Source organism: Henckelia pumila, chromosome 2 (assembly GCF_033568475.1).
Source record: "Henckelia pumila isolate YLH828 chromosome 2, ASM3356847v2, whole genome shotgun sequence".
Lineage (NCBI taxonomy): Eukaryota > Viridiplantae > Streptophyta > Magnoliopsida > Lamiales > Gesneriaceae > Henckelia > Henckelia pumila.
The window spans coordinates 191,645,640-191,672,487 of record NC_133121.1 but is presented as its reverse complement, the minus strand read 5'-3'; the positions used below and the strand labels follow the sequence as shown (position 1 = coordinate 191,672,487).

The 26,848-nt window shown below is 32.9% G+C and overlaps 1 protein-coding gene across 1 annotated transcript; it reads left to right on the top strand.

The window, feature by feature from the left end:
• Positions 1 to 2,410: 2,410 nt before the first annotated feature.
• On the top strand, positions 2,411 to 4,045 carry LOC140883561 (U-box domain-containing protein 20-like). Its single transcript, XM_073290087.1, has one exon. The coding sequence runs from the start codon at positions 2,504 to 2,506 to the stop codon at positions 3,851 to 3,853; it is 1,350 nt and encodes a 449-aa protein (XP_073146188.1). The 5' UTR covers positions 2,411 to 2,503; the 3' UTR covers positions 3,854 to 4,045.
• Positions 4,046 to 26,848: the final 22,803 nt, after the last annotated feature.

The following is a 26,848-nucleotide window of genomic DNA, read 5'->3' as shown; positions in this document are numbered from 1 at the left end:
TGAGACATGTTTTTCTATAACTTGAAAATTTATGCATTTATTCTAAAAAATTTTAAATACATATGTTATTATTCTATTAATTAACTAATTATAATTAAAATTATACCAAAAATAAAACCTTTTTTTACGTTCACTTTTTCTAAACTCGCTTAAACTTGTGAAACTTGAATCTTGATCGTGACGCTTCATCACATTTTGCGCTTTTTAGAATGTTGCTTTAAATATTCAAGATTAAATTAAGATTTTTTTGTCATTAGTTTTTATATTTGAAAGAAAAGAGAGTGTTATTTACACTCTACTTATTGTTAAACACACTCCATTTTTAAATTTTATTATTCTCAAAATTGGTATCAATATCTTTTAATTGATTTTACTTATTTTTGGTAAATTCATTTATAATCTCTATTCTTAAAATAAATTACAAAATATATAGTTAAATTTGTTAATCACATTAAATAAAGAAAGATACGCACAAAATTTGTTAAAAACTAACTATTCCTTTCATTTTATCTTAATTTCCGTTTTAATTCACATTTATCATCCTTATTTTAAATATTTTTAATTAAATTTTTTTGGTAGAATTACATATTTTCTCAAGTTTTGTCATAAATTAATTTTTTTTTTAGTTAATCTTAATATCTTTTAAAGGAGATATATCTAATAAAAAAAATTTTAAATAAAATATTATTTATTCAATTTATAATTAATATATGTTTGTATTTATATTCTTCAAAATAAAAAAATAAAATAGGAAAAAATTAATTTAATATTTAGTTTTTATCTACATAAATTCAAATAATATCTTTATATTGTAGAAATCATGTTAATAATAGCTATAAAGACACATATATAAAAATATATATAAAATAAACAAATCTTAATTTGATATAAAAATGTTAAGATATTTATTATTTTATCTCAAATTTAATATTAAAAAAATTTACATCCAAATAATTTATATATTCTCGTCAAAATAATTGTCAATTATTTTGCAGATGGATACTAAAACTTGGGATAAAATATAAATATTATTATATTTTATTGTTATTTAAAAGTTTTTATACATACTAAAATTCGGTGTGTAAATATTGATTTTATTTTTTTGAATTAAAATTAATTTTTGACCTAAAAAATTATTGTATCTGAATTTTTTAAGATAAATTAAAATTTAATTATAAAAAAGATATGATAAGAGAAAAATTGTCTAGTAATAAATTAATTAAGTAATGTGGTGTGTTATTAAAATTTTTTGGAGTGTAAATAACACTCTTCTAAAAAAATTACAATAAATTTTTTAAAATGTTAAAGTTAGTTGTTGGAATAAACAAATATAGTATATAAATTTTTTTTAGTTAAACAATGTTATATTATATTATGAAAATAATTGAAATGGTAACATTGTCTAGTAGTTAATTAAATTGGTGTGATGGAGTGTTATTAATATCTTTTAAGTGTAAATAACAGGCCACTATTTTATTTTATATTTTTAAATTATAATGAGATTAAAGAAACTTTTATAAAGTTAATATTTGAATTTTAAATCTGTTGTATTTTGTCGCATTTAAAAAAATAACGGCATTGTGGGGAAGAGATTTTCGAAAGAAAAAAAGGGTACATCACGACTCACGAGAGGCCAAAATGGCAAAATTAGTTATTTTTGATACATATATGTCAAACTAAATTACCGTAATTTACCTACTTGAAACGAACGTTACCTCGATCTGCAATTCTGCGTAACCTTAATATCTTTTATTATTTATTAAAGATGAACATATTAAAATAACTAATTGATATCTTGGATTATTTTTAAAAATATTTAAACTACCATCACTATTGACCCCACTTCTTCACATTTTCACATTTCTTATTTTCCACCTAAATTTCAAACGCATTCATTCATTTTTTTTTATATCACACACGGTGGGTGCTTATTTACTAGTCATACTATTAATCCTAAGAATTTAATTACGACGAAATTCGATTTCAAATTACTTCTAGACACTTCCAAAGAAAACCACAAAATTCAAAAGATTTGAATTGCGTATATAATAAATAAATAAATAATCTGTGGACCTATGCGAGGCGCTGAGTCAGCCCACCGACCCTTTGGGACGGCTATTGGTCAAAAAACCCTTTGAATCTTTGATTTATTCCCTTCACGCCTTGGTTTATTTTTGACGCACCAAATTTTCAATGGTCAATATTCAAATCCCAACTTTATATCTTTCACACAAATTACAGCCTGTTTTTGAAAGTTTCTTGGTTTTATAGTCATTAATAATTAAATTATCAATTAATTAATTAGTCAATTTTTACGCTTTGAAAAGTTGACCCTCTTACTTCAAAAAAACCACCAAATATATATATAGACATGTTTTTCTCTAGTTATATATATCACATCATACTTGATAAACATAGAACATTTCAAGGGTTTTCTCATTTCCTTTCTAATTTTTATATTTTGCATAGCTTTGGATCATTAGAGTTGGTATTGATCAACAGTATGATTTCCTCATGGAAAAGGCTAAAAGCTGCACTGCGTGCAGCCAAGAAACGAGAGGATATTGCTGCCATGGAGCTAACAACACCGACCCATTTCATTTGCCCGATTTCGCTAGACTTAATGAAAGATCCGGTAACCTTGTCGACCGGGATAACATACGACAGGCGGAGCATCGAGTCGTGGATCGAGGCCGGAAACGCCACCTGTCCGATCACCAACAAAGTGTTGAGAGATGTCGAGCCTATACCTAACCATGCCATAAGGAAAATCATCCAAGATTGGTGCGTCGAGAATAGTTCCTTCGGTGTGGAAAGGATCCCAACTCCTAGAATTCCCATAAGTTCTCATGAAGTTTTCGAGATACTCGCCGAAGTCGAGGATGCAATCAAACGAGATGATATAAGATACTCCCTTGAGCTGGTGTCAAGAATCAAGGCGTTAGCCAAAGAAAGCGAAAGAAACAAGAGGTGTATTGTGTCTAATGGCGCCGGAAGAGTTCTATCCTTTTCATTCCAGTCGTTATCGACGTCGAATTCGGTCGACAAGCAGGTTTCTTTGCTTGAAGAGATCTTGTCTACTTTGACGATGATGATGACGATGTTGTCTTGTATGGATGAAGAGATGATGAGGAATCTTTCCAAGAATCATTCTTTACATACCATCGTGTGGTTCTTGAGGTTTGGAAGCTTGACAGGGCAAAGAAACGCGGCATTAGTATTGAAGACAATACTTTCTTGGAATCAAGAAAAGGTGGAGGATTTGGTGAAGATCCAAGGTTTTCTTGATGCAGTAGTGAAGTTGATCAAGAACCCCATCTGCCCTACGACAACAAAAGCTTCACTCATGGCAATACACCATATTTTAGTATCATCCACATCCTTGACAAACAAGAACGAGACTCTAATTACAAGACTTCTTGAAATGGGATTGGTGCAAAGTGTTCTTGTGAATATCGTCGATTCGGATAGAAGCACGTGCGAGAAGGGATTAGGTGTCTTGGATGGGATTTGCAGCCATTTGGAGGGGAGGAAGAAGGTTGTCGAGAATGCTCTATTCATTCCACTCGTGGTGAAGAAACTACTACGGATTTCGGGTTTGGCGACCGAGTTTTCGGTTTCCATCTTGTGGAAACTGCTGGCCAAGTGTGATGAAAATGGAGACGGGGGTCGTCTGATTCTTGAAGCGCTTCAAGTTGGGGCTTTTCACAAGTTATTGTTGGTTTTACAAGTTGGATGCAATGGAAGTACAAAGGAGAAAGTGACTGAGATTTTAAAGACGTTGAATGTGTACAGAAATAGAGGGGAATGCGTTGATTCTTCCGATTTCAAGAATCTCAAAAGGCCATTTTGAACGAGGCCATTCTCTTTTTATTTTTATTTTTTTTGTAAAAATAATTTATATGCTCTCTTTTTTTAAAAAAAAGAATGTTAGATAAAATCTACGAAAGCACATAATACAATTTGAATGCTATACACACATTTTGATTCAATGAATAGAATAATGTATGGATCGGATAAAACATATAGGTACCGTTTGGTACAAGTATAATTAGTACTTGTACAACTTATCGTATCCAATCTCGCGTTCTTCTCGTCATATTATTTATCCATCTATTAATTATTTATTTTACATCAATAAAATCATTAATCATTTATCTTACATCAATCAAATCATTAAATTTAAATTACTATATTACCCTTATAAATAATATTATTCATATTTTATTTATTTTTAAAAGGACAAAATGGTAATTTATATTTTTAATACAAAATTCAATCAAATCAAATAAACTATAATCTATCAATCAAATAAAATACTAAATTAACTATCATTTTCTATTTATTTTATATTACATTATATTACTTATCCAAGTATTATTTATTCTATCCTCAAACCAAACGGTGCCTATATTATTGAAGGAATTGAATAGGAATGAAATAGTGATAAATAAATAATAATATATTTGATTTGAATGATTAATATCGAGATTTAAATCATTTGTTAGTGTATTGATTTATGTTTCACATAGGTTGGCTAAATAACATGGACCACTTTATATGAACAAGGGCAAACCTCACTTCTTGAGCTAACTTTTGAAGTGAGTTAGGTCCAATTTTAATTTCTAACATGTTATCAATGCCCGGGTTGCACCGTTATGTGTTGGACGGCCCATAGTTGGTCTCACCTGTCCCATAGTTGGCCACCCGTTAATATCTTCACGCTTCAGTCGTTTCATTCCTGAGCGTGAGAGGGGTGTGTTGGTGTATTAATTTGTGTCCCACATCGATTGGATAAATAACATGTGAGCTCTTTATATAGACAAGGGCAATCCTCACCTTTTGAGCTAGCTTTTGAGGTGAGTTAGGTCCAAGTTTAATTTTTAACATCATGATTAATTGAAACATTACTTTTTTTTACCTTTTTACATATCATTTTTTTTACCACGAAGGTAGAGTACAATTGAGCAGATCAATACTTAATTCCGAGGTAAAACCTTATGACCTAACATGTGTGCGAACATTTTGGCAATTCGTCGCGCGTTCCTCCGATAGAGAATTAACAACATTAATCGCTTGTAAGGAGTCTGAATATATGTAGATACTCGAAAATCCATTACTCACACAAAACTCCATACCGAATCTGATAGCAGATAACTTAGCTTCTTTTACCGATCTTGGATGTTGAATGTCACAAGCTTTAGCCCCCTTCACTCTTCCTTGGAAGTCTCAGGTAGAGCCGTCAAAACGGATCAGACCAGAGACGGACCTACTATGGACATAAAAACACTTTATTCTTAAATAATGTGATTTTAAAATTTTAAAACTAATATTTGATAGATTTTTAATATCCTACATTATTATTTTCTATGGTTAAATATCTATTTATATTATTCATATAATTTTGAAATGTGATTTTTTATCCAAAATATAATAGTTAACATCAAAATTTTATATGATTTGTTTGATTATGACATTTATTATTTGTTATTGTATAACATTGTTGATATATTTTTTCCAATCTCAAATACTAGTTTTGTTTTTTGAATTTTTTTATTTTTTAATAGTTTTTTTAAATTTTGGCGGGTTGACCTTCCTAACCCGCAACCCGCGGCGAGACGGGGCGGGTTGGGGTTTTATGGGCCATTTTGAGGCGGGCCTAAATGGGCCACGGGTTGTGGCGGGAGGCCCGTCTGACAGCTCTAGTCTCGGACAACAACTTTCACACTAAATTATTCTGGTCCTCATCAAAGCTCCCATCAACATCCAATCTCAGATGGTTTTGAATAAGCTGGACTCCATTTTTTAATTGAACAACATAGATTCCCATGAATAGAACTGCCACCCATCGGACGAACCTTATGAAAAGAGTCCAACATCACAACAGCCCACCCAATATGGCTATCAAACTTCTTTTGTGTATTAGAATGAGTATATTTGCAAATCTCATACCAAATGGCCCACACCATAACAAAAAACAATTCCAACTCCTCCTTTAAAATATTTTTAGAAATCACAAGACCACATTCCACAAAGGAAACAAATTTCAATAGACACAAAATATTCCAAAATTTTGTATCTTTTCAAGCATCCCTAACCTTCTAACAAAACAAGATAGAGTGGCTCGTACAACCAGGATGATATTTACACAATGAGCACATACCTGAAGAGGGACATGATGTGCAAGCAGGTTTGCTAAATTAGCTAGGAAGAAAATCTCGGGAAGCTCTCCATAAAAAAATTCTGATCTTTGGTGGGATATTAAGTTTCCAAATAAGTTTCCACCACGAATTCCTTGTGTATGTTTATTGAAATGGTGGGGGATCAAATCTTCTCATCTCGAACGCATAGCAAAGTTTGACCGCATAAACTCTGTTAGGATCGATGAGTGCGTGTAGAGGGGGAGTGAATACACCACTTGAAATTTTCTTCGAATTTGTGATGTTGGTTCAGTCATTATCACAACTAAACTTCTTGTTCATATCTTGGTTGTCGATGTCAATTAACCAACAAATAATATGTGCGAAAAAATGTCAACTGACAAATTGAACACTAATGAGAATGCTCGACTGAAAATAAAGTGACATGGGAAATGTTTATGGATGTTCAGAGATGAATACTCCCACGTCACTCCCTTCTTCCTCTTGGAAGAATTCACTATAAAACTTTGAGTAATACAACTGTTTGTACAACCCCAATTCAGCATGGACTTAACATTGTCTTTAACTGAAACTCCTACTACTCAATACAAAGTTCAGTCCTCGACTGATATTACAAATGTAAAGTAATAACTTGAATAACTAAGCACAACGTGACCCTTGATGATCAGGTATGTATAGGGGTGGGCGTCGGGTCGGGTAGCGTTGGTTTCAGGTTTTTCAGGTCAAGTACCCGACTTGTCGGGTAGTCAATTTCACTACCGAAACCTGACCCGAAGTTTTTGGGTATCCGAATGTCGGGCGCCCAAAAATTTCGAGTAATCCCACTACCCGATTTGCGGGCACCCGAAAATATATACCAGTTTCTATATAAAAATATATTTCTATAACAATCTATTTCTTGGAGCAACAAAAAACTAATTTATGCTACTTTTCAAAGAAGACAGGTTACAAAAAAAAAACTTGTGGTTGTTCAAATCCATTGCATAAAATAAAACAATTTTTTCTCCTAAAACCATAAATCAAATGAGAATTCCGAACGGGGAAAAAGAATGATGGTTATCAACCACACCACTTCAGTGTTTTGATTGCATACTTGACGTAGACGAGAGCCTAGAAAGAACGAGAGCCAAGATATTCGTTGATTGGGAGAGGCAAAGACCATATATGAAATTGAAGATGAAATCCCAGCCAAAGTAAATAACGAGTGGGGAAGGAAGAAGAAAAGATCTCATTGACCAATTTCTTTCTCATTTTTTTGGCCCATTTTAACTTTTAATTAAATGGAGGGTGCCAGTAACGTGAGCTCGTGTGCTATTAATTTTTTTTAAAACATAGTCGGGTACCCAAAAGAGAACCCGACACCAAACCGATCAGTATATTTTCTGGTTTGGGTATGAATTTTTTAAAAATTACCAAACTGATCGGGTATCAGATACCCGAACCCAAACCCAAACGCCCATCCCTAGATATGTATATTGAATGAGTTTGATATTTCAGTTAAGTAAACTTGAGATTTTGATAGCTCAATTGAATTTTTGATAACACGGATAGCTTAGAGTGCGTAAGAGTTGGAGAGCCTTCTTTAACTGATGTTCAGACCTATTAATATGCTTTTATCTAAACGGTCATAAATGCTTACACAAATATCCGTTCCTCTCAATAAATGTATGTTGCATTTAATTGTAAGTCTTGGAGACAAACACTGAAAAATAGTACAACCTGCCCAATAGCCTTGTTGCGGCGTCTACAGTGTACTATTGTCCTTTTTCATAAATGGCTAACATTCAAATCTGAAGGACTCTGATAAATTAGGGAATGTATTCTTGCCGATAGTTTTAGTTGAATTATTTAAGTTTGGGCTGATTAATTGATTATTTGTGTTTTAAGTTATTTTGCATGCTTAAGCATTGCTTAGATAGTGATTCCGAGATGGGTCAATATAGATGTCACACATCGCATGATCAAATTGACCCAACTCTCCAAAACCCCCCCAATTTTTCCAATATCGCCCTCATAAATTTTCAGTCCAATAGATAATAATTTCTTTACGGATGTCAAGCTTGAGTGTTGCAAAACCTGATTTTTTTTCCTCCCATTGTTCCTAATAAAATGCATGCATTCAAAAACCGCGAGGTTTTGTTGTGTTTGAGGTTCGACGAGATCGGAGGATCGAGACAAGGGTGAGATCAGGACCGGTGTTAGCAGCGGGGAAATTTAGGGAGAAAGGAGTGAAATATATTGTATTTTAAAAAAAAGGATCCAATCTTTAATTTACTTATATACCCTTAGGTTTAACTTATAAAAAATAAAAAATATTTATTAAATTTTAAACTTAAATCCATTCTCTTCCATAATCAAACCCCCATTCTCATTCTCAGATTTATCACGCAATCCAATTCCAGTCTTTCCTCACTCAAAATTTTTTCCTCAAATCTTCATTCTCTTCCTTCACATTCTTTTACATACCTTCCAAGCTACACATTCAAACAAACTCCATGGCTAACAATAATCTGGTAACGTTTCTTTCAAAATTTTGTGATTGTTTACGAGACACAAAGTATGCTTGGTTCAACCCAAACCACCCTCAACCATACTTGAATCGATCACGTTTGGATCACGCAAGCATAGGTCTCAACCCACGCTTGGGTCTTGGTTGGTTTGGGTTGACCCAAGACCCAAATGTGGGTCTCCCCAAACAAAGGGGGCATCGGTCGACCCCTACGCCAAGATCTTGGGAGCTCTGGGTCGACCCAAGCATGGGGAAGCTTGGGTCCATGCTTGGATCAACCCGACAATGGGGAATCTTGGGTCGACCTAAGCTTGTTCTGGGTCGACCCAAGAGCTTGATTGGGTCGACCCATTCTTGGGTATGTTTTGGTCGACCTAAGCTTGTTCAGGGTTGACCCAAGCTACTCTTTGGGTCGACCGGAGTGCGGGTTGTTTGAGTGGACTCAATCATTGTGTGTTATTGTTCTAACATATTTATTTCTATTTTTAACAGGTATATTTGCCAACAAAACTATTCAGGGATGTAATTTTTTGTATCAAATTGACAATTGAGTCGAGATATAAAGAGACAACCGAGAAGATTTATCATTATTTGAACAACGAGGAGAGAACGACATTTTTTGATCAGTATCCATTTGGTAATCTCGTTAGGTATCACTGAGATTTTAATGTTTTCAGTCAAATTATCTAGTATCTAATGAGTAGTCAGATAGTTGATAACAACAGTGATGATTTTTAGATGGTCGTGCGCAAGAGGCCGGTTAGATTTTCTATGTTAGAGTATTGTTTAATAACCGGTCTCGATTGCAGTATAGAGGCGATAGATTTACCAGAGGGATGTGTCTTTGTCTCCAGACACTTTGTTGGTAAGTATATGATTTTTTTTAGTGATTTGGAGGCAAATATTACTGCCCTAGATCAGAATGAGACCGAGGGGATGCATGTGGAGATGTTAAAGATAGCTAATCTTTACTTTTATTGTGCCGTGTTTGGTGGGGGAGTAGGAAAAAGAGCATGAATATTGACCTTAAATGGCTAAGTCTTATAGATGATTTGGATAGGTTTAATAGTTATCCTTGTGGTAGAATAGCCTATCGTGATGCCGTTAGATCTTTGAAGAATGACCTTTTAGGGAGATATACTTCCCTCACCGAGACACGGGGTTGTAAAGAAGTTGATGACAGCTTCTTTTTTAGTGGTTTTGTACTGCCTCTGCAGCCTCTGCAGGTTTTTTTATTGTTAAAGTGACTTTGTTATCTTTATTTTTAATAATAAAATTGTTTGAAATTTATGTTACAAATCCTTGCTTATGAATTATATTCTAGTGTGGCACAAAATTTTGCCAAGAGAAGAGATGTGGTGGATGGTTTGATGTTGCCCAAGATGTTTCAGTGGGTAACTAACACGTGGCCCTCAAACGGTGCCCCGTCTGATGTTAATGTTTGTGCAGTGTTTGGTGCCTGTGATATACATGTAAGTACTATGAATTAATTTGATATAGTAATTGTTGTTATAAATTTTTAATTTATCTGATACGATATTAAATAAATATAGGATTGTGTTGGATGTTTGAATCCTACTCCTGAGGAGCTCGTGTCATCGTATTATACGACTGGTGTTTTTGTTGATTCTGCAACAGATGTCGTCACCACTCGGGTACTAAAGCTGTGGAGTCAGGGTCATATTGTTGTACATAGCCAGAACCCTCTCAAAAATAATGTGGAGTCTCCCCTGGTCCAGCTCACACCTTCTTGTCACGATGGTTCCAACACCCCTTCTACAGAAGCCACTAGATCCAGCTCCAGCACGCCTTATGCTAAAGTCACTAGATCCAGCTCCAGCACCAGTTATCTCATTCGTACGGGTCCACGAGTAAACTTTTGACTCAATCCTTTCCGTCGCACATAACCACTGGAGCATCATTTGAGTGCATTGGAGTATAATGTTAAATAATTTCATATAGAGATGAGAGCATGCAGAAGGGAAATGAGATTGGGTTTTGATGAGTTGAGATCGATTTTGGCGGAACAGATTAGAGAAGGTTTGGCTGAGATCAGGTCCCAGACACCAATGCATGATCAGAGAGATTATAACATGGTCTATTGTAGAAGACAGAAGAGAAAATCATATGTACTTGAGACAGACGTTGGTGAGTACTTTTTAATTATGTTTACATATGATAATTATGTATTAGAATTGTCATTATAATTTTAATTTGTTTGATATGCTGATAGGTGTGGATCATAATATGGTCAGAGAATTGTTTTCCTATAGTAGCCGAGCTGAGCTGTCAACTATACCAGAAGAATCCTCCGAAGGTGAGTTAATGCAGTTTTTATTTATATATTTATGTATAGTATAATAAACAATCAACTTTATGTTTTTAGATATTCAGGGGACTCCTGATGCGGTTATGTCAAGTGCCGAGGCGACCACGTCAAGAGGTTATGACGGTGTGAGGCCATTTGCGGAGAGTGTGACTTTCAAGGTAAACAACTCGTTGGCTCAAGTTAGGGCATCAGTGCTCGTGAGTTCGCCTAGCAAGATTAAAGAGTTTTATGACAATTATGACAAGACATTCTACATGCCCATGTCGATCGCAAATTTTCCCTTCACGATTTGTGTAAGTATTTACAATTCGTGTATTTTTGCAGAAAATTTATTTTTTGACTTGGAAAACATATTTTTCTATCAAATGCAGCAAATGGGTAAAGCTCTCCGGGGAGTGCTCGAGATTCAGCTGTGTAAGGCCCGAAAATATTAGGTTCTTAATGATGGGATTTAAGAGTTAAATTCCTAATAAGAGTGAAAAGATGAATTTAAGAATTTAGGGAAATCAGATATTTCAATTTCGGGTCCAAAATATTTAATTTGAGGATTTTTCGGATTTTAAAATTTTAATATCCGAAATTCTTTAATTAAAAGATTAAAAATATTTGAATTGATGTTTATGGAATTTGAGATGTAAATTCCAAGATTATAAATATCAAGGATTTAATATGAGGATGAAATCCGAGCAAGGGCCAATTTGCAAATATTGAGTTATTCAAGGACTAAAATGCGATAAGGCCTGAAATGATTTAATTTTAATCCGAAAATATGTAATTCGAGAATATTTAGAGTTTAGAATTAAATTATATTATTCTTAAATTATTTAGGATTGAAATTAAATTAAATCGCTTGTCCGGGGACTGAATTGCAATTAGGTCAATGTTCAGGGACCAAAGTGCAATTTGCCTTGCAACTTGGCCATAAAAACATGTAAAGAAGGGGAAAGTGATCAGAATGGGCAGAAGCAATCGAGAGAATGGGGAAATAAGGGTTCCAAGCCATTTTTGTCCCTTTAAAACTCCGATATCTTTCGATCCGCCTGGTAGAATTTCCGATTGAGCATATATTTGCGATCACAGCTCCGAGTGCTTCGTTTTGACGTAAGTTTTATGAAATTCTACCATGTTTGAATTTTAAGTTGTTGTTAGAATTAAGATTTGATTGTATAAATGTGTTCTAGCATTTACGACGATAGCATATCTAAGACGGATTGAGAAAAGATCGTCGTTTGGACATGTTTTTGAATTTTGAAAGAATTGTGAGAAATCTGAATTTTTGGGGCTGTTGCGTACGTGAATGACTTGCTGAATTGGTGTTGTTATGATATTTAGATGATTGTCTAAATGATGTTTAAGCTTTTGGAAATACCGAAATCGTACCGTTACGCCGCCGGTTCAAGATTTTGAATTGATATGCATTCTAAATGTCTAGAGCTGATCTTCAAGTTTATAGTAGATGAATTGAATATGAGAGTGCGTTGAGAATGTAGATATGATGATATTTGAATCGAACGATTTATCGGACTCGAATAGTTGCGACATCGGTTTGAATTCCGATTGTATTAGCAAGATTTGAATTGAATAAGCTTTAAAGAAACATCGATTCAGATTGGAAATTGATGTTTAGTTATGTTATAATCTATTTCAGATTTGAAGTGCAACATATCAATTTCGAGTCGGCGAGCTCGGAAAGTTAGCCTTTGAACCAAGAAATATAGAAGAAGGTTTGAAGCTAGTTTTCCTTGAATGATTGTAATGCTTTGAGCAGATTTTGATAGAAGTTCTTTGATGTCAGTTGTCCAGATTTGGATCATCTAAAAGTCGAGATCGAAAGGTATGAATAGACATTAATAAGATGGGCAGAATAACTCGAGATTGTTTCTGATTATCGAGTTACCTAAAATCACATACATGCATTTTTAATATATGTTATTGTTTACGTTTACATAAATGGGATAGATTATTCAAGATAGCTATCTTCTTGAATTCCCAGAATATTTATGTAAATGTTTACTTGTATTCTTTGATTTATATTATGTTCTGTATTGAACATGTTTTACGTATTCTATGTGATGCTTACAGATTTGTCGGTATCCTTGAGTGATTATATGATCATATTATTATATGATTGATGTGTTCAAGATGTTGTTTTAGCTTATGTATGATTTGATGCATCCAGATTATGTTGCATTCATCTTGAACTCCAGCCTGAAAAGCACAGAGGGCTAATTGGCCTAGAGTGCATATGACGTTTGAAGAACTGTAGTTGAGTGGCATGGAATGTAGATTTACTTCCAAAGTCAGACGACTCATGGCATGGAATATAGATTTATTTTCAGAGCTAGATGACTCACTATAGTTGCACCAAAGTCAGGGAAATTGAGATATTTAACACCACCTCGAGTGGGAGAGTCGGTGGTTGGTTAAAGATTTTATTTCCCTGGGATCCCAGAACTACGATTTATTGATATCAAATTTGATAGTCTATTCCTTGGCACATGCATTGCATTTATGCATTAACCTAGAGATTTTTATAGTTTAGAATATGCGTTTTTAAATGCTAGTATGTTATTTTACATTCAAGATTTGAATGAGTTTATATGCTTTAATGATGTATATGCATGTCGTTCGTACTGAGATTTATTCTCATCGGAGTTATCCGGCTGTTGCTTTGTTTGTATGTGTGCATTGCATCAGGTTGGGGCATGAGCAAGTTAGAGTTGGCTTCGATAGCTCGAGAAGAGTCATAGCACGTGGTGACTTCGGGTTTTAGCAGATGGTGTACCAAATTGTGAACTTAGACAAGATGTTCTTTATTTGGTATATGTGAGGTTATTATGAGATGTTGTAGTAACTTGAGAATTTATATGTTTGTATTTTCTTTGGAAGAATCTAAGTAGATTAAGGATGATGTTTTCATGTTGCAAATGAAGTTATCATGTTCTTATTCATTTGTACAGCATATCTAGTATGTTTAGATGCATGTTCATCAGCAAAGCAAGAAAGATCAGCATAAAAGCAGCATATGTTCAGCAGGAGCAGATCACAGCTCGCTCGAGCGGCACCCTAGGCTCGCTCGAGCGAGCCATGGTTGGGAGTTGAACCCGAGTGGCTCTCGCTCGAGCACACGCCTAGGCTCGCTCGAGCGAGCCACCCTTAGTTTAAAAAAAATTATTTGCCTTTCTTGCATTCTTGATTGATGCTTATAAGTTAATTGTATTTAACTTATTTTTTTGCCTTAATTTGAGAGTAGCAACCCGAGGTCCCCACAACAGGTGGTATCAGAGCGTAAAGTCTTGGACTAAGATAGAAGTTGAGCGAGGTAGATTGAGTCGCATGCATTTATAGTATTGCATGAGTATGCTTTACTTGCTTTACAGAATTGTATGCGACTATGATTACTTGATTGAACACTGCTTGTTTTACTGAGATGCAAATTACATCCTTATATAATGATATGTATGCCTGATTTCTTGAATTCATTAGAATAAAGGAATTCGATGCAAGCATGTATTATTTGAAAGCATGAGAATTTTCAAGCATGTGTTTTATTCAGAAGCATGAGATTATATGTATGTTATACTGAAATTGTATTTTATAATCTCTGCCATATATATTGCTTCTGTTATTGAATAAGACAGATTGTATAGATAGCATGAGAACCTCAGACAGAACAGAACCGCAGATAGACCAGAACAGTGTTGAGGTACGTTTTTTTAGCCGATCAATATGAGGATTGCACTGAGGAGTATGTTAGTTGAACAAATCCAAAGCTATTAATCACTAACTCACAAGGATACAGAATATGCTATGTCTAGAAAGGGGTTGAATTGAAAAGCTGGATCAGTTTTTCAAGAGAAGCATATTCAGATGAACATAGAACCAGCCTGATTTTATATCAACTCCAGGAATTAGCAAGAAGTTAGTGAATTTGCCAGAAGAATTTATGGAAGAGCAGACGGATTGAAATGGTTTGGCAGGTAAGTAAACAGAATTGTTTCTTTCTGTAAGTAGTAGAAAAGATAGAAAAGAAGAAGTTTAGCAAAAAGCATAGCTCCCCTAGCTGAAACAGATCAAGAGAAAATTTGAATGACACATAATTTCATAGGCAATAAGCAAGTACAGAAAATGAGGCTCAAGTTGTATCAGATAAGAATATTACAGGTAAGTGAGTTAATTCTCGTTCACGACTTATATATTGATTGCATAGCATACATTCATAGATCAATGATTTTTTATGCTACAATCTTATCTGTTGAGCCTCTAATTATTTGTATGTGCTGAGTCTTTGCCTTTGAGTAGATGGAAAATATTTAGCAGATGAGACAGAACAGATATAATACAGATTTGAGGAAATAATATTGAATTTGATTATGAAAAAAAAAATTTAGGGTACTAAGCTAGTATGCATGATAGATAGTACTGAAATATCTTAAGTGATTCAGTTAGAGCAGCAACAGAAATGACTAAAGAGTTATGATATGAGTTTTAGATAGTAAGATTCCTTTTTTTCGGTACTGGTTATATCAAGATGAACGTAGAAGAATATCGGAAGAATTCTAGTTGATGTACTAAATTAGTATAGAACTAACCTAGAATTGATAGATATGTCAGTGGTTAGAATATACAAAAATATTCAGAAGACATATTCCGACTTTTCTACTAAATAAAAGGAGTTCTATAGAAAGTGATGTCTACTATTAAAGTCTGATGACAACTCGTATAGAAGAGCATTACTGGAACTGAAGAACTCCAGAAATAGCTAGAAGATTGAGTAGACAAGAGTTATTTAGTACCGAAATGATAATTAATTCTATGACAATAAGATAAGTCAAAAAGAGTATATTCGACTATTGTCAGCTGAGAATTAATAAATGAACTCATGTCAATAGAGAATAAGAAAAATCAGTTACAGTTGAGTTTTCTCTTCAATTTTGCTGAGGCTATTACCTCATAGAAATCATGATTCTTGAATTTCTTGCTATCGATTCTGAGGCTTTTGTATTCGACCTCGATCGATTTTGATTGACTCTTATTCCTTTGCTAGAGTCTGATTTGATTTACTCGCTTTAAGTTTTGATATGCACTGTGCAGATTTTGTTATTCAGAATATTTGATTTTGGATGACCTTGACTTGAGAGAGTTCTTTTGATTTGAAATTTGAGAATTATTGATTATTTGATGTGTATATTCAGTATATGTTGAAGTTTTGGGCTCGTAACTGATAGATATTTTGATTTCGAATAGCAGCAAGATTTATGGGTTGAGTGCATACGTTGCCACTAATTGGGAAATAGAAAGAAGAAATTAGCTACTTGCTTGATCGATTGAGTACAGATCTGTAATGTTTGTACTTTTTGTACTTGAGTTTCTAGACAGATACTCACACAATCAGAATTGTTGCAATCCACACTAAGCTAGATTGGTTTGGAAAGATAAAAGCAAGATCAAGCAATGAAAATGCGATTGAGAACGCTAGATTCATAGATCAGATAAGACAGCAAATCAGAACAGATAAACTTTTGCGGTGAATAATCGTTTGAATATGCCAGATATTCTAGATATGGAATATCAGATTCTGAAAGAGGCATATGACAACAGATTAAATATCCATTCAATTGTTTACACATGTATAATTTACATGTAGTCATTACTTGGAAATCAGTACTGGTGAAAGAAATGAAAACAGATACGACAGAATTGACATTACCAATACTAAAATTCTAGTAAACAAAGCAGAAAAGAAGAACCCAAGTGGTGTCTATAACAGATTAGTTACATAAGAGTTGAAAGAAGATCAACTCTTTGAAAGATTTGAGTTCGAATCTACTCAAATCGTCATGATTTTGCGATTTATATTGTAGTAGATTTTGACAGATTCAAGACTATGTTGTATTAGATATGATACAAACACAAAGAGATACTTATTATGTATTTAGCAAGATGATCAGATTACAGGAATTATTGAAATCTATTGTCGAGATAGAGACTTTAGATTTGTTTTCTAGATAGTGGCACTGATTGTTAGATATTCTGAGTGTTTGGTTGTATGAGATTTCATTATACCGTCCTTCGATTAGTGGACTATCAGATGTGATTTTCCAGATTTTCGAGGATATGCTCAGAACTATAGTACTAGATTTGGTGCTAATTGATTGATTATGTGCCATTTAATTACCATAATTCTTGTGATAGCTATCTGATAGATATAGAGACAGTCTTTTGCATTTAGATGATAAGAAAAACAGAATTGTCGTTATATTGAAATGATATGTCAGAAGTATCAGCTATCAGACCAGATATGAGTCAAGAAAAGATAGAGAATTTAAAGATTGATTTGAACAGAATAAGAACAGAGTAGCATAGACAGAGTTAGCAATTGAGTAATAGATATAGGTTTTGAAGCCTCAACAGAATGATCAGAAAAGAATTTTTTTCCCAAGCATCATTAGTTTCAGAAAGAGATTTCAGAAGCTATGAGTATTTGATCTAGCTTATTGATTAATACTCAATCTCGAATTGTCAGACAGATGACTTGTTATCCATATGCATTGGCTGAAGAGTATAAGCTAGAAAAGGTATGTGCATTCAAGTCAGATAGCTGATACAGAGTTAGATCACGAAAAAGAGCAACTTTGATCTAAGTTGACTCAGTGATTATATGGTCAAGAGAATAGATATGATTGCAGAAGCGATCAGAAAGAAGAATAAGATACTATAGAAGAGAATAAATTAGAATATATATCTAAAGCTCAGAGAATTGAAGTACGTATTACTTCAGTCAGCTATACAGCTTACGAGAATCAGCAATAAGATCGAATGCGATTTCGAGGACGAAATCATTCTTTAGAGGGGAGGAATTGTAAGGCCCAAAAATATTAGGTTCTTAATGACGGGATTTAAGAGTTAAATTCCTAATAAGAGTGAAAAGATAAATTTAAGAATTTAGGAAAATCATATATTTCAATTTCGGGTCCAAAATATTTAATTTGAGGATTTTTCGGATTTTAAAATTTTAATATCCGAAATTCTTTATTTAAAAGATTAAAAATATTTGAATTGATGTTTATGGAATTTGAGATGTAATTCCAAGATTATAAATATCAAGGATTTAATATGAGGATGAAATCCGAGCAAGGGCCAATTTGCAAATATTGAGTTATTCAAGGACTAAAATGCGATAAGGTCTGAAATGATTTAATTTTAATTCGAGAATATGTAATTTGAGAATATTTATAGTTTAGAATTAAATTCTATTATTCTTAAATTATTTAGGATTGAAATTGAATTAAATCGCTTGTTCGGGGACTGAATTGCAATTAGGCCAAAGTTCAGGGACCAAAGTGTAATTTGCCTTGCAACTTGGCCATAAAAATATGTAAAGAAGGGGAAAGTGATCAGAATGGGCAGAAGCAATCGAGAGAATGGGGAAATAAGGGTTCCAAGCCGTTTTTGTCCCTTTAAAGCTCCGATATTTTTCGATCCGTCCGGTAGAATTTCCGATTGAGCATATATTTGCGATCACAGCTCCGAGTGCTTCATTTTGACGTAAGTTTTATGATGTTCTACCATGTTTGGATTTTAAGTTGTTGTTACAATTAAGATTTAATTGTATAAATGTGTTCTAGCATATACGATGATAGCATATCTAAGACGGATTGAAAAAAGATCGTCGTTTGGACATGTTTTTGAATTTTGAAAGAATTGTGAGAAATCTGAATTTTTGGGGCTGTTGTGTACGTGAATGACTTGCTGAATTGGTGATGTTATGATATTTAGATGATTGTATAAATGATGTTTAATCTTTTGGAAATACCGAAATCTTACCGTTACGCCGCCGGTTCAAGATTTTGAATTGATATGCATTCTAAATGTCTAGAGCTGATCTTCAAGTTTATAGTAGATGAATTGAATATGAGAGTGCATTGAGAATGTAGATATGATGATATTTGAATCGAACGATTTATCGGACTCGAATAGTTGCGATGTCGGTTTGAATTCCGATTGTATTAGCAAAATTTGAATTGAATAAGCTTTAAAGAAACATCGATTCAGATTGAAAATTGATGTTTAGTTATGTTATAATCTATTTTTCAGATTTTAAGTGCAACATATCAATTTCGAGTCGGCGAGCTCGAAAAGTTAGCCTTTGAACCAAGAAAGATGGAAGAAGGTTTGAAGCTAGTTTGCCTTGAATGATTGTAATGCTTTGAGCAGATTTTGATAGAAGTTCTTTGATGTCAGTTGTCCAGATTTGGATCATCTAAAAGTCGAGATCGAAAGGTATGAATAGACATTAATAAGATGGGCAGAATAACTCGAGATTGTTTCTGATTATCGAGTTGCCTAAAATCACATACATGCATGTTTAATATATGTTATTCTTTACGTTTACATTAATTGGATAGATTATTCAAGATAGCTATCTTCTTGAATTCCCAGAATATTAATGTAAATGTTTACTTGTCTTCTTTGATTTATATTATGTTCTGTATTGAACATGTTTTACGTATTCTATGTGATGCTTACAGATTTGTCGGTATCCTTGAGTGATTATATGATCATATGATTATATGATTGATGTGTTCAAGATGTTGTTTTAGCTTATGTATGATTTGATGCATCCAGATTATGTTGCATTCATCTTGAACTCCAGCCTGAAAAGCATAGAGGGCTGATTGGCCTAGAGTGCATATGACGTTTGGAAAACTGTAGTTGAGTGGCATGAAATGTAGATTTAATTCCAGAGTCAGACGACTCATGGCACGGAATATAGATTTATTTTCAGAGCTAGATGACTCACTATAGTTGCACCAAAGCCAGGGGAATTGAGATATTTAACACCACCTCGAGTGGGAGAGTCGGTGGTTGGTTAAAGATTCTATTTTTCCGGGATCCCAGAACTACGATTTATTGATATCAGATTTGATAGTCTATTCCTTGGCACATGCATTGCATTTATGCATTAACCTAGAGATTTCTATGGTTTATAATATGCGTTTATAAATGCTAGCATGTTATTTTACATTCAAGATTTGAATGAGTTTATATGCTTAAATGATGTATATGAATGTCGTTCGTACTGAGATTTACTTTCATCGGAGTTATCCGGCTGTTGCTTTGTTTGTCTGTGTGCATTGCATCAGGTTGGGGCATGAGAAAGTTAGAGTTGGCTTTGATAGCTCGAGAAGAGTCATAACACGTGGTGACTTCGGGTTTTAGCAGATGGTGTACCAAATTGTGAACTTATACAAGATGTTCTTTATTTGGTATATGTGAGGTTATTATGAGATGTTGTAGTAACTTGAGAATTTATATGTTTGTATTTCCTTTGGAAGAATCTAAGTCGATTAAGGATGATGTTTTCATGTTGCAAATGAAGTTATCATGTTCTTATTCATTTGTACAGCATATCTAGTATGTTTAGATGCATGTTCATCAGCAAAGCAAGAAAGATCAGCATAAAAGCAGCATATGTTCAGCAGGAGCAGAGCACAGCTCGCTCGAGCGGCACCCTAGGCTCGCTCGAGCGAGCTATGGTTGGGAGTTGAACCCGAGTGGCTCTCGCTCGAGCGCACGCCTAGGCTCGCTCGAGCGAGCCACCCTTAGTTTAAAAAAAAAATATTTATTTGCCTTTCTTGCATTCTTGATTGATGCTTATAAGTTAATTGTATTTAGCTTATTTTTTGCCTTAATTTGAGATTAGCAACCCGGAGTCCCCACAAGCTGCGACATCCTGAAGTGATGTCACCAAATGTATCGCTGATGGATAGGAAATTATATCAGTCAATGTCAGTAGTGGCTGAAGATGAAAATCGAGTTCAGAACACAAATCTATTGGGGGTGGTTAAAGGGATTGATCCAGAATGGCCCTGCGTGTCATTGGGGAAAGGCACAACTAATTCTCATCCCTGTCCACAATGATGGGCGCTGGTTTTTGCTGAAACTCATGGCAGGGGTCAATAAGTGCACTATATTTGACTTGCAACGAAGGCACAACCCTAATTGCAAAGCTTTGGACGAGGACATATGACCTATACTTATCAACGCTGCTCTTGTTGGGAACAATCCACACCCAGAGAGGTTATGGTATATAAAGATGCATGATGAATACAAAGCACCGATAAAACAGTAGGTTCTCTTACATATAATGTTTAATATGTTTATCATTGATAGATGACTAATCAATTCATTACTTTTTATTGTACAGTAAGGATTCAGGAGCATTTGTCCTAGCTGCTGCTGGATATACATTATCTAGGAACAGTGCTCACCTAGTGTTAAAGTTAGATGATAGACTTGCAACTAAGTTAAGATTTTTTTTAGCATGTAATATGCTTGATAGTCGATGGGCATCGTTTTGATTTGTAATTTTTTTCGAAGTGATGAATTTAAGATTTTATGGTTGAATCTTTGAATGTTTGACATAAAAATCATTTGAATCTTTGAATGTTTTAAGAGCTCCCATGGTCTACAATAGCTCTCCATGTGGTAGAACATCGTAGACCATAGAAATTTTTTGGCAGATCATGGTAGGCAATGGAAATTTGTCTTGGTCAAGACCATCGAGATTATGTTATATAATGATACATATTTTAACATATTTCACGAGTATATAATATAATAATACATGTTTTAACATTCGAATACACTAATTTCACGATTATGTTATATGTTTATACATGTTTTGATAGAAGAATCAACTGATTTCACGATTATGTTATATGATTAGACATATTTTAAGATATGAATCCACTAATTTCACGATTATGTTATATGATTATACATGTTTTGACAGAAGAATCAACTGATTTCACGATAATGTTATATGACTATAGATATTTTAAGATATGAATCCACTAATTTCACGATCATGTTATATGATTATACATGTTTTGACATAGGAATCAATTGATTTCATGATTATGTTATATGATTATACATATTTTAAGATATGAATCCACTGATTTCACGATTATGTTATATGATTATACATGTTTTGACATATGAATCCACTGATTTCATGATTATGTTATGTGATACCATTCTGGAACCAGGAAAACATAGATAAAGCATTATTATAGGATATTACAAATCATACATAGGATATTACCAAATAATTTGATTATCATTTCTCAAAAAAAATCGCTCGGAAACGCCTAAACGCCTTCACACGGCTAAATGGCTAAAGAGCTAAAAGAGAACTTTTTAATCAAATATTTGAACCTGTGATTTAACCTATAATAACTTGATTTATGTTTTTATGAATCCATAAACAACATAAGAACCAAGTTATAAATAATTATATTGTCAGATCATGATTTAGTACAAAATAGTTTAGCCTGCCATTCAGGCTAAATGCACAAAATTAAAAATTTTAAATAACAAAATAAAATTTAAAGAGAACAAGGAAACTTAAAATAAAACCAGAAGAAGTTTTATTTCTGAAAGCTTCAAGAGTGTAATTACAAGAGAGATTATAAGAGAGAGTAGTATTCTGAATTGCAGTCCCTTTACAAAACTGAAAACTATCCTATAAATAGAGGAAAGAGCCGGACATGAAACCCCGGATTCCAATTTAAAATAAAAACAGTATTAAAAATAATACAACTTTACTTTATAAAAGTAAATAATTCCAAACTACTTTAATAAAGTAGTGCACCAATTTCTTTGTGGTCCTCACCACTTTGAGTGGTCCTTGATGGCCATCATAACCATGCTAATATATTACGCAAGCCATTATTATGGCAATCACATCATGCCATCACATCATGTCTCTTGGTAGTTGTTGATGAATGCATTCAGGAGTTTCGGGATATTTCTTCATACAATGCTTAAATTTAGCATTATGATATTTTATTGATTTCTTGGTGTCTTTGAGAACCCTCTTCCTTTGTAGATAAGAATAGTTTTCTTCAATACTCTTCTGCCTCTTATTATGGCCTTTAATAATGATTTGATCAAAATTCTTTTTCCACTGTATGTAGCAGAAACATCTGGGACAGATATCTTTGTGTTCATCCATTATAATCCACTCTTTTTAATATTCTCTTTTAATGACTCATTTAAAGAATCAAAGACTTTATCAATGGAAAAGTCTATAATTTCTTCCTCAGGATCTTGTGCATCCTGTAACATTTGTCGATGGAATTTTGTATCACTTGATTCCGATGTCATAGAAGTGTCTGATTTTGAATCTGGGTATGAAAGATTTCTGCAAAGATCTTTCTTCATTTCATCAAGATATAACTCAACCATTTTTTTTTTGGAATAAATCTCTGAATATTTTTGGGTAATAATTTTGAAAGGACTAGGAGTCTCTTTCTCTTTTTTATTTTCCAAATCATGCTTATAAGCTTTGATTTTCTCATTAATACTTTGAATGGTTTCATCACCATACACTTTTCTTGTCTCTGGGTCTTCTCTCATCAGTTTTTCCCAGAATTTTGTTAAACTTTTTCTCCATAAACAAGGGATTCCTCTGTCTGTATAACCAGCTTGGGGTTTCCATTTCCAAATCCATGGAATACCGAATTCAATAAAGAACATGCAAGATGTCTTGCCTTCAATAGTATTAGAAGATAATTCTTGAATTTTTGGATAACAGCCAATCCATTCTTCCATTAATCCTTTAAGGATTTCAGGCAAAATTTTTGCCGAGGGACCAAATATCTTCCTCCAGTCTAAAAACCAGTTAGGAACTGGGTGATGAAAAACATTTTCGCAGACTTTTAAAAACCACGAATGTTTTCTTTTTTGATTTTAATAAAATAAGGTTTTATTAAAACCTTCTACATAATCCCAATAATTGAATTTAAAATTCATTTTATTGTATGAAAATTCTTTTTCAACTAGTGGAGATATTCCCCATTCTTCAATAGATATAATCTTTTGGGCAATGAATTTTGAGAAGTTATAAACTCCTTGCTGTTGAGTATTACCAGAAAAATGAGTAATTTCCACGGTATTAGTGGACAAAAAGAGATTTTCATAAAATCCTCTTTGTTTATGAGATCCATTCACATATGATGTGTTGGATAAATATCTTTCCATGATAGTCAACGGAGTTTTCATCCATTGGATGTCTTTTTCTTCTATAAGAAGAATCAAGTCTTGATATTCACTCTCAATATATTGAGAATTATTATCATTTTCTTTTATAATATTAGCATATGATGCCGATGAATCTGGAATATTACCTTCTTTTTCTTTTTTCTGTTTCAAGAATTCTTGAAACTCATCATATAATGGATTATTTTTGTCTGGAGTATTACTCCCCGATGAACTAGAAATATTCTGAGCTATAAGCTTTTTATTGCCATGTTGAGCAATTATTTGAGGAGATGCTCCTCTTCCACCTCTTCCTCTATAAGAGGAATGATTTCCCCTACCAGGATTACTCATACCTGTAAATATGACAAGTATTCTCGAGTTAAGAAATCAGGCAGATTATCTTCACCTTTTTTATAAATAATTTTAAAATCAAAAGGCGCTAAATGAGCTTGCCATCTAGCAAACATTTGCTTAGAAACATCATGTTTAAAATCTTTTTGAAACATAAATTTAGCAGATCTACAATCTGTTTTAATTATAAATTTTTGATTATATAAATCATCTTGAAATTTTAAAACACATCTAACTATAGCAAGAATTTCTTTAGCTATGGTAGCATAATTTTTCTGAGCACCATTCCATTTACCAGAATAAAATCTAACAAGATATTCTTGTTTTGTATCAGGGTTAACCTGTTTAAGAATTCCTCCAAAACCTATATCAGAAGCATCTGTTTCAATAATTTTTTCCCATTGAGGATTAGCCAACATAAGACAAGGAATATTTTTAACCTTTTCCTTCATTTTTCTAACAGCCTCAGTATGTTCTATAGTCCAAGGAGGGGGATTCTTCTTGAGTCTATCATATAAAATAGCAGAATCATTAGTAAGATTTTTAATATAGGAAGATATATAATTAAGACTTCATAAAAATCTTTGTAACTGAGTTTTATCAGTTATTTCATCAGGAAATTTAGAACCAAATTCTATACTTCTTTGTATAGGAATAATTTTTTCTTTTTCTATCATATGACCAAGGAATCTAATATTGGTCTGAAATAAAGACATTTTTGGTTTTGATATAACAAGACCGTTTTGAATAACTACTTTTCTAAATATTTCTAAGTGTTTAAAATGAGATTCAATGTCTTTAGAAAAGACTAGAATATCATCAATATAAACAATGATAAAATTACTAAAAGGATAAAATATATCATTCATAATTTGTTGAAATTCTGAAGGGGCATTCTTCAGTCCAAATGGCATAACTGTCCATTCGTAATGTCCTATTGAAATATTAAAAGCAGTTTTGTATCTGTCAGATTCTTTTATTTGAATCTGCCAATATCCTGATTTTAAATCAAACTTTGAAAATATTAAAGCATTAAAAAGTCTATCTAATAAATCTTTTTTGTTAGGAATAGGATGCCTAATCCATTTCAAAACTTTATTAAGAGGTTTGTAATTTATTACTAACCTGGGAACTCCTCTTTCCTTCTCTGAATGTTTATTAACATAAAAAGCAGTACAAGACCAAGGAGACTGAGAAGAAGTTATCAACTTCTTATCTAATAAAGATTTTATTTCATTCTTAATTCTAAATATTCAGAATTCATTTGACAAGGACGAGCCTTGGTAGGAATGCTTTTTTCATCAAAAGTTTTCTCATAAGGAAGAGAAACAATATGTTTCTTTCTATTCCAGAAAGCATTGGGATGATCATTACAGATTTTTAAAGAAAATTTATTATGAACAAATTGAATTTTTTCCTGTAATTTAGGATTCTTCAATTTTTCTTCAATAGTTAAGGAACTGACTTCCTCTTTTAAAGAATTTATATGAAAAATCTTTCTATCAATTTTATCCAGCAACTCATTTAAAATTCTATTAATAGGTTTTGTAATGAACTGAAAAGAAATAGGTTTTCCTTCAAAGGTACCTGTGATACCTTTTTCATCTATGTGAGTTAAAGGATAAATTTTATAAATAAAAGGAAGACCAAGTATAAGTTGGCTAGAAATATTTTTAGCAAGTAAGAAGCTAGTAACAATACAATTCTTATCCTTGCAAATATAAGCTTTAGGTAATTTATAATTTATATCAAGGGGTTCTCCACCTGCATGAGATAAAGAATGAGTAGTCTTATGAAAATATTTTGTAGGTATAAGACCTTCTTGTATAACATTTAAGTCAGCACCACTATCAATCATAGCAACAAAATTTTTCTTATAAGAGTTATCAATTAAAAGGGTAATATTAGTATACCACTTTTTTGAGATATAATCATGCTCAAAACAAAAAGATGATTGTCATCAAATAAAGATAATTTTTGAAAATAATTCTCCTGATCATAATCATTTTCAGTATTTTGAAAATTTCTTTGATCATAAACTTTTTCTTTTCCTTTCTCAATTTGATTAATTCTTTTATGAAGAACTAAATTATCATTTTGTAAAATTTTTACTTCTTTCTTGAGATTATTAATCTCATGAACTAAATCCTGAATAGTCACCGGATTTTGGTTCTCATACTTCTGTTTAAGAAGTTTTTGACTTCTGTCATAGAATAAGTAGGATTAATAAGACTTTCTGTCTTATTATTATCAGATGGATTACTATCAATTTTATCAATGATACTAGAAATTAAACTAGGATCCTTAATCCTCTTAAGAAATTCTAAAATATTATTATTATCGAGAACATTAATATTAATATCCTCAAATTGAGACATAAGTTTATAAAACTCATCATTATCATCTTTCCTAGTGCATACTTGTCCTTGAATACAAGCATTACAA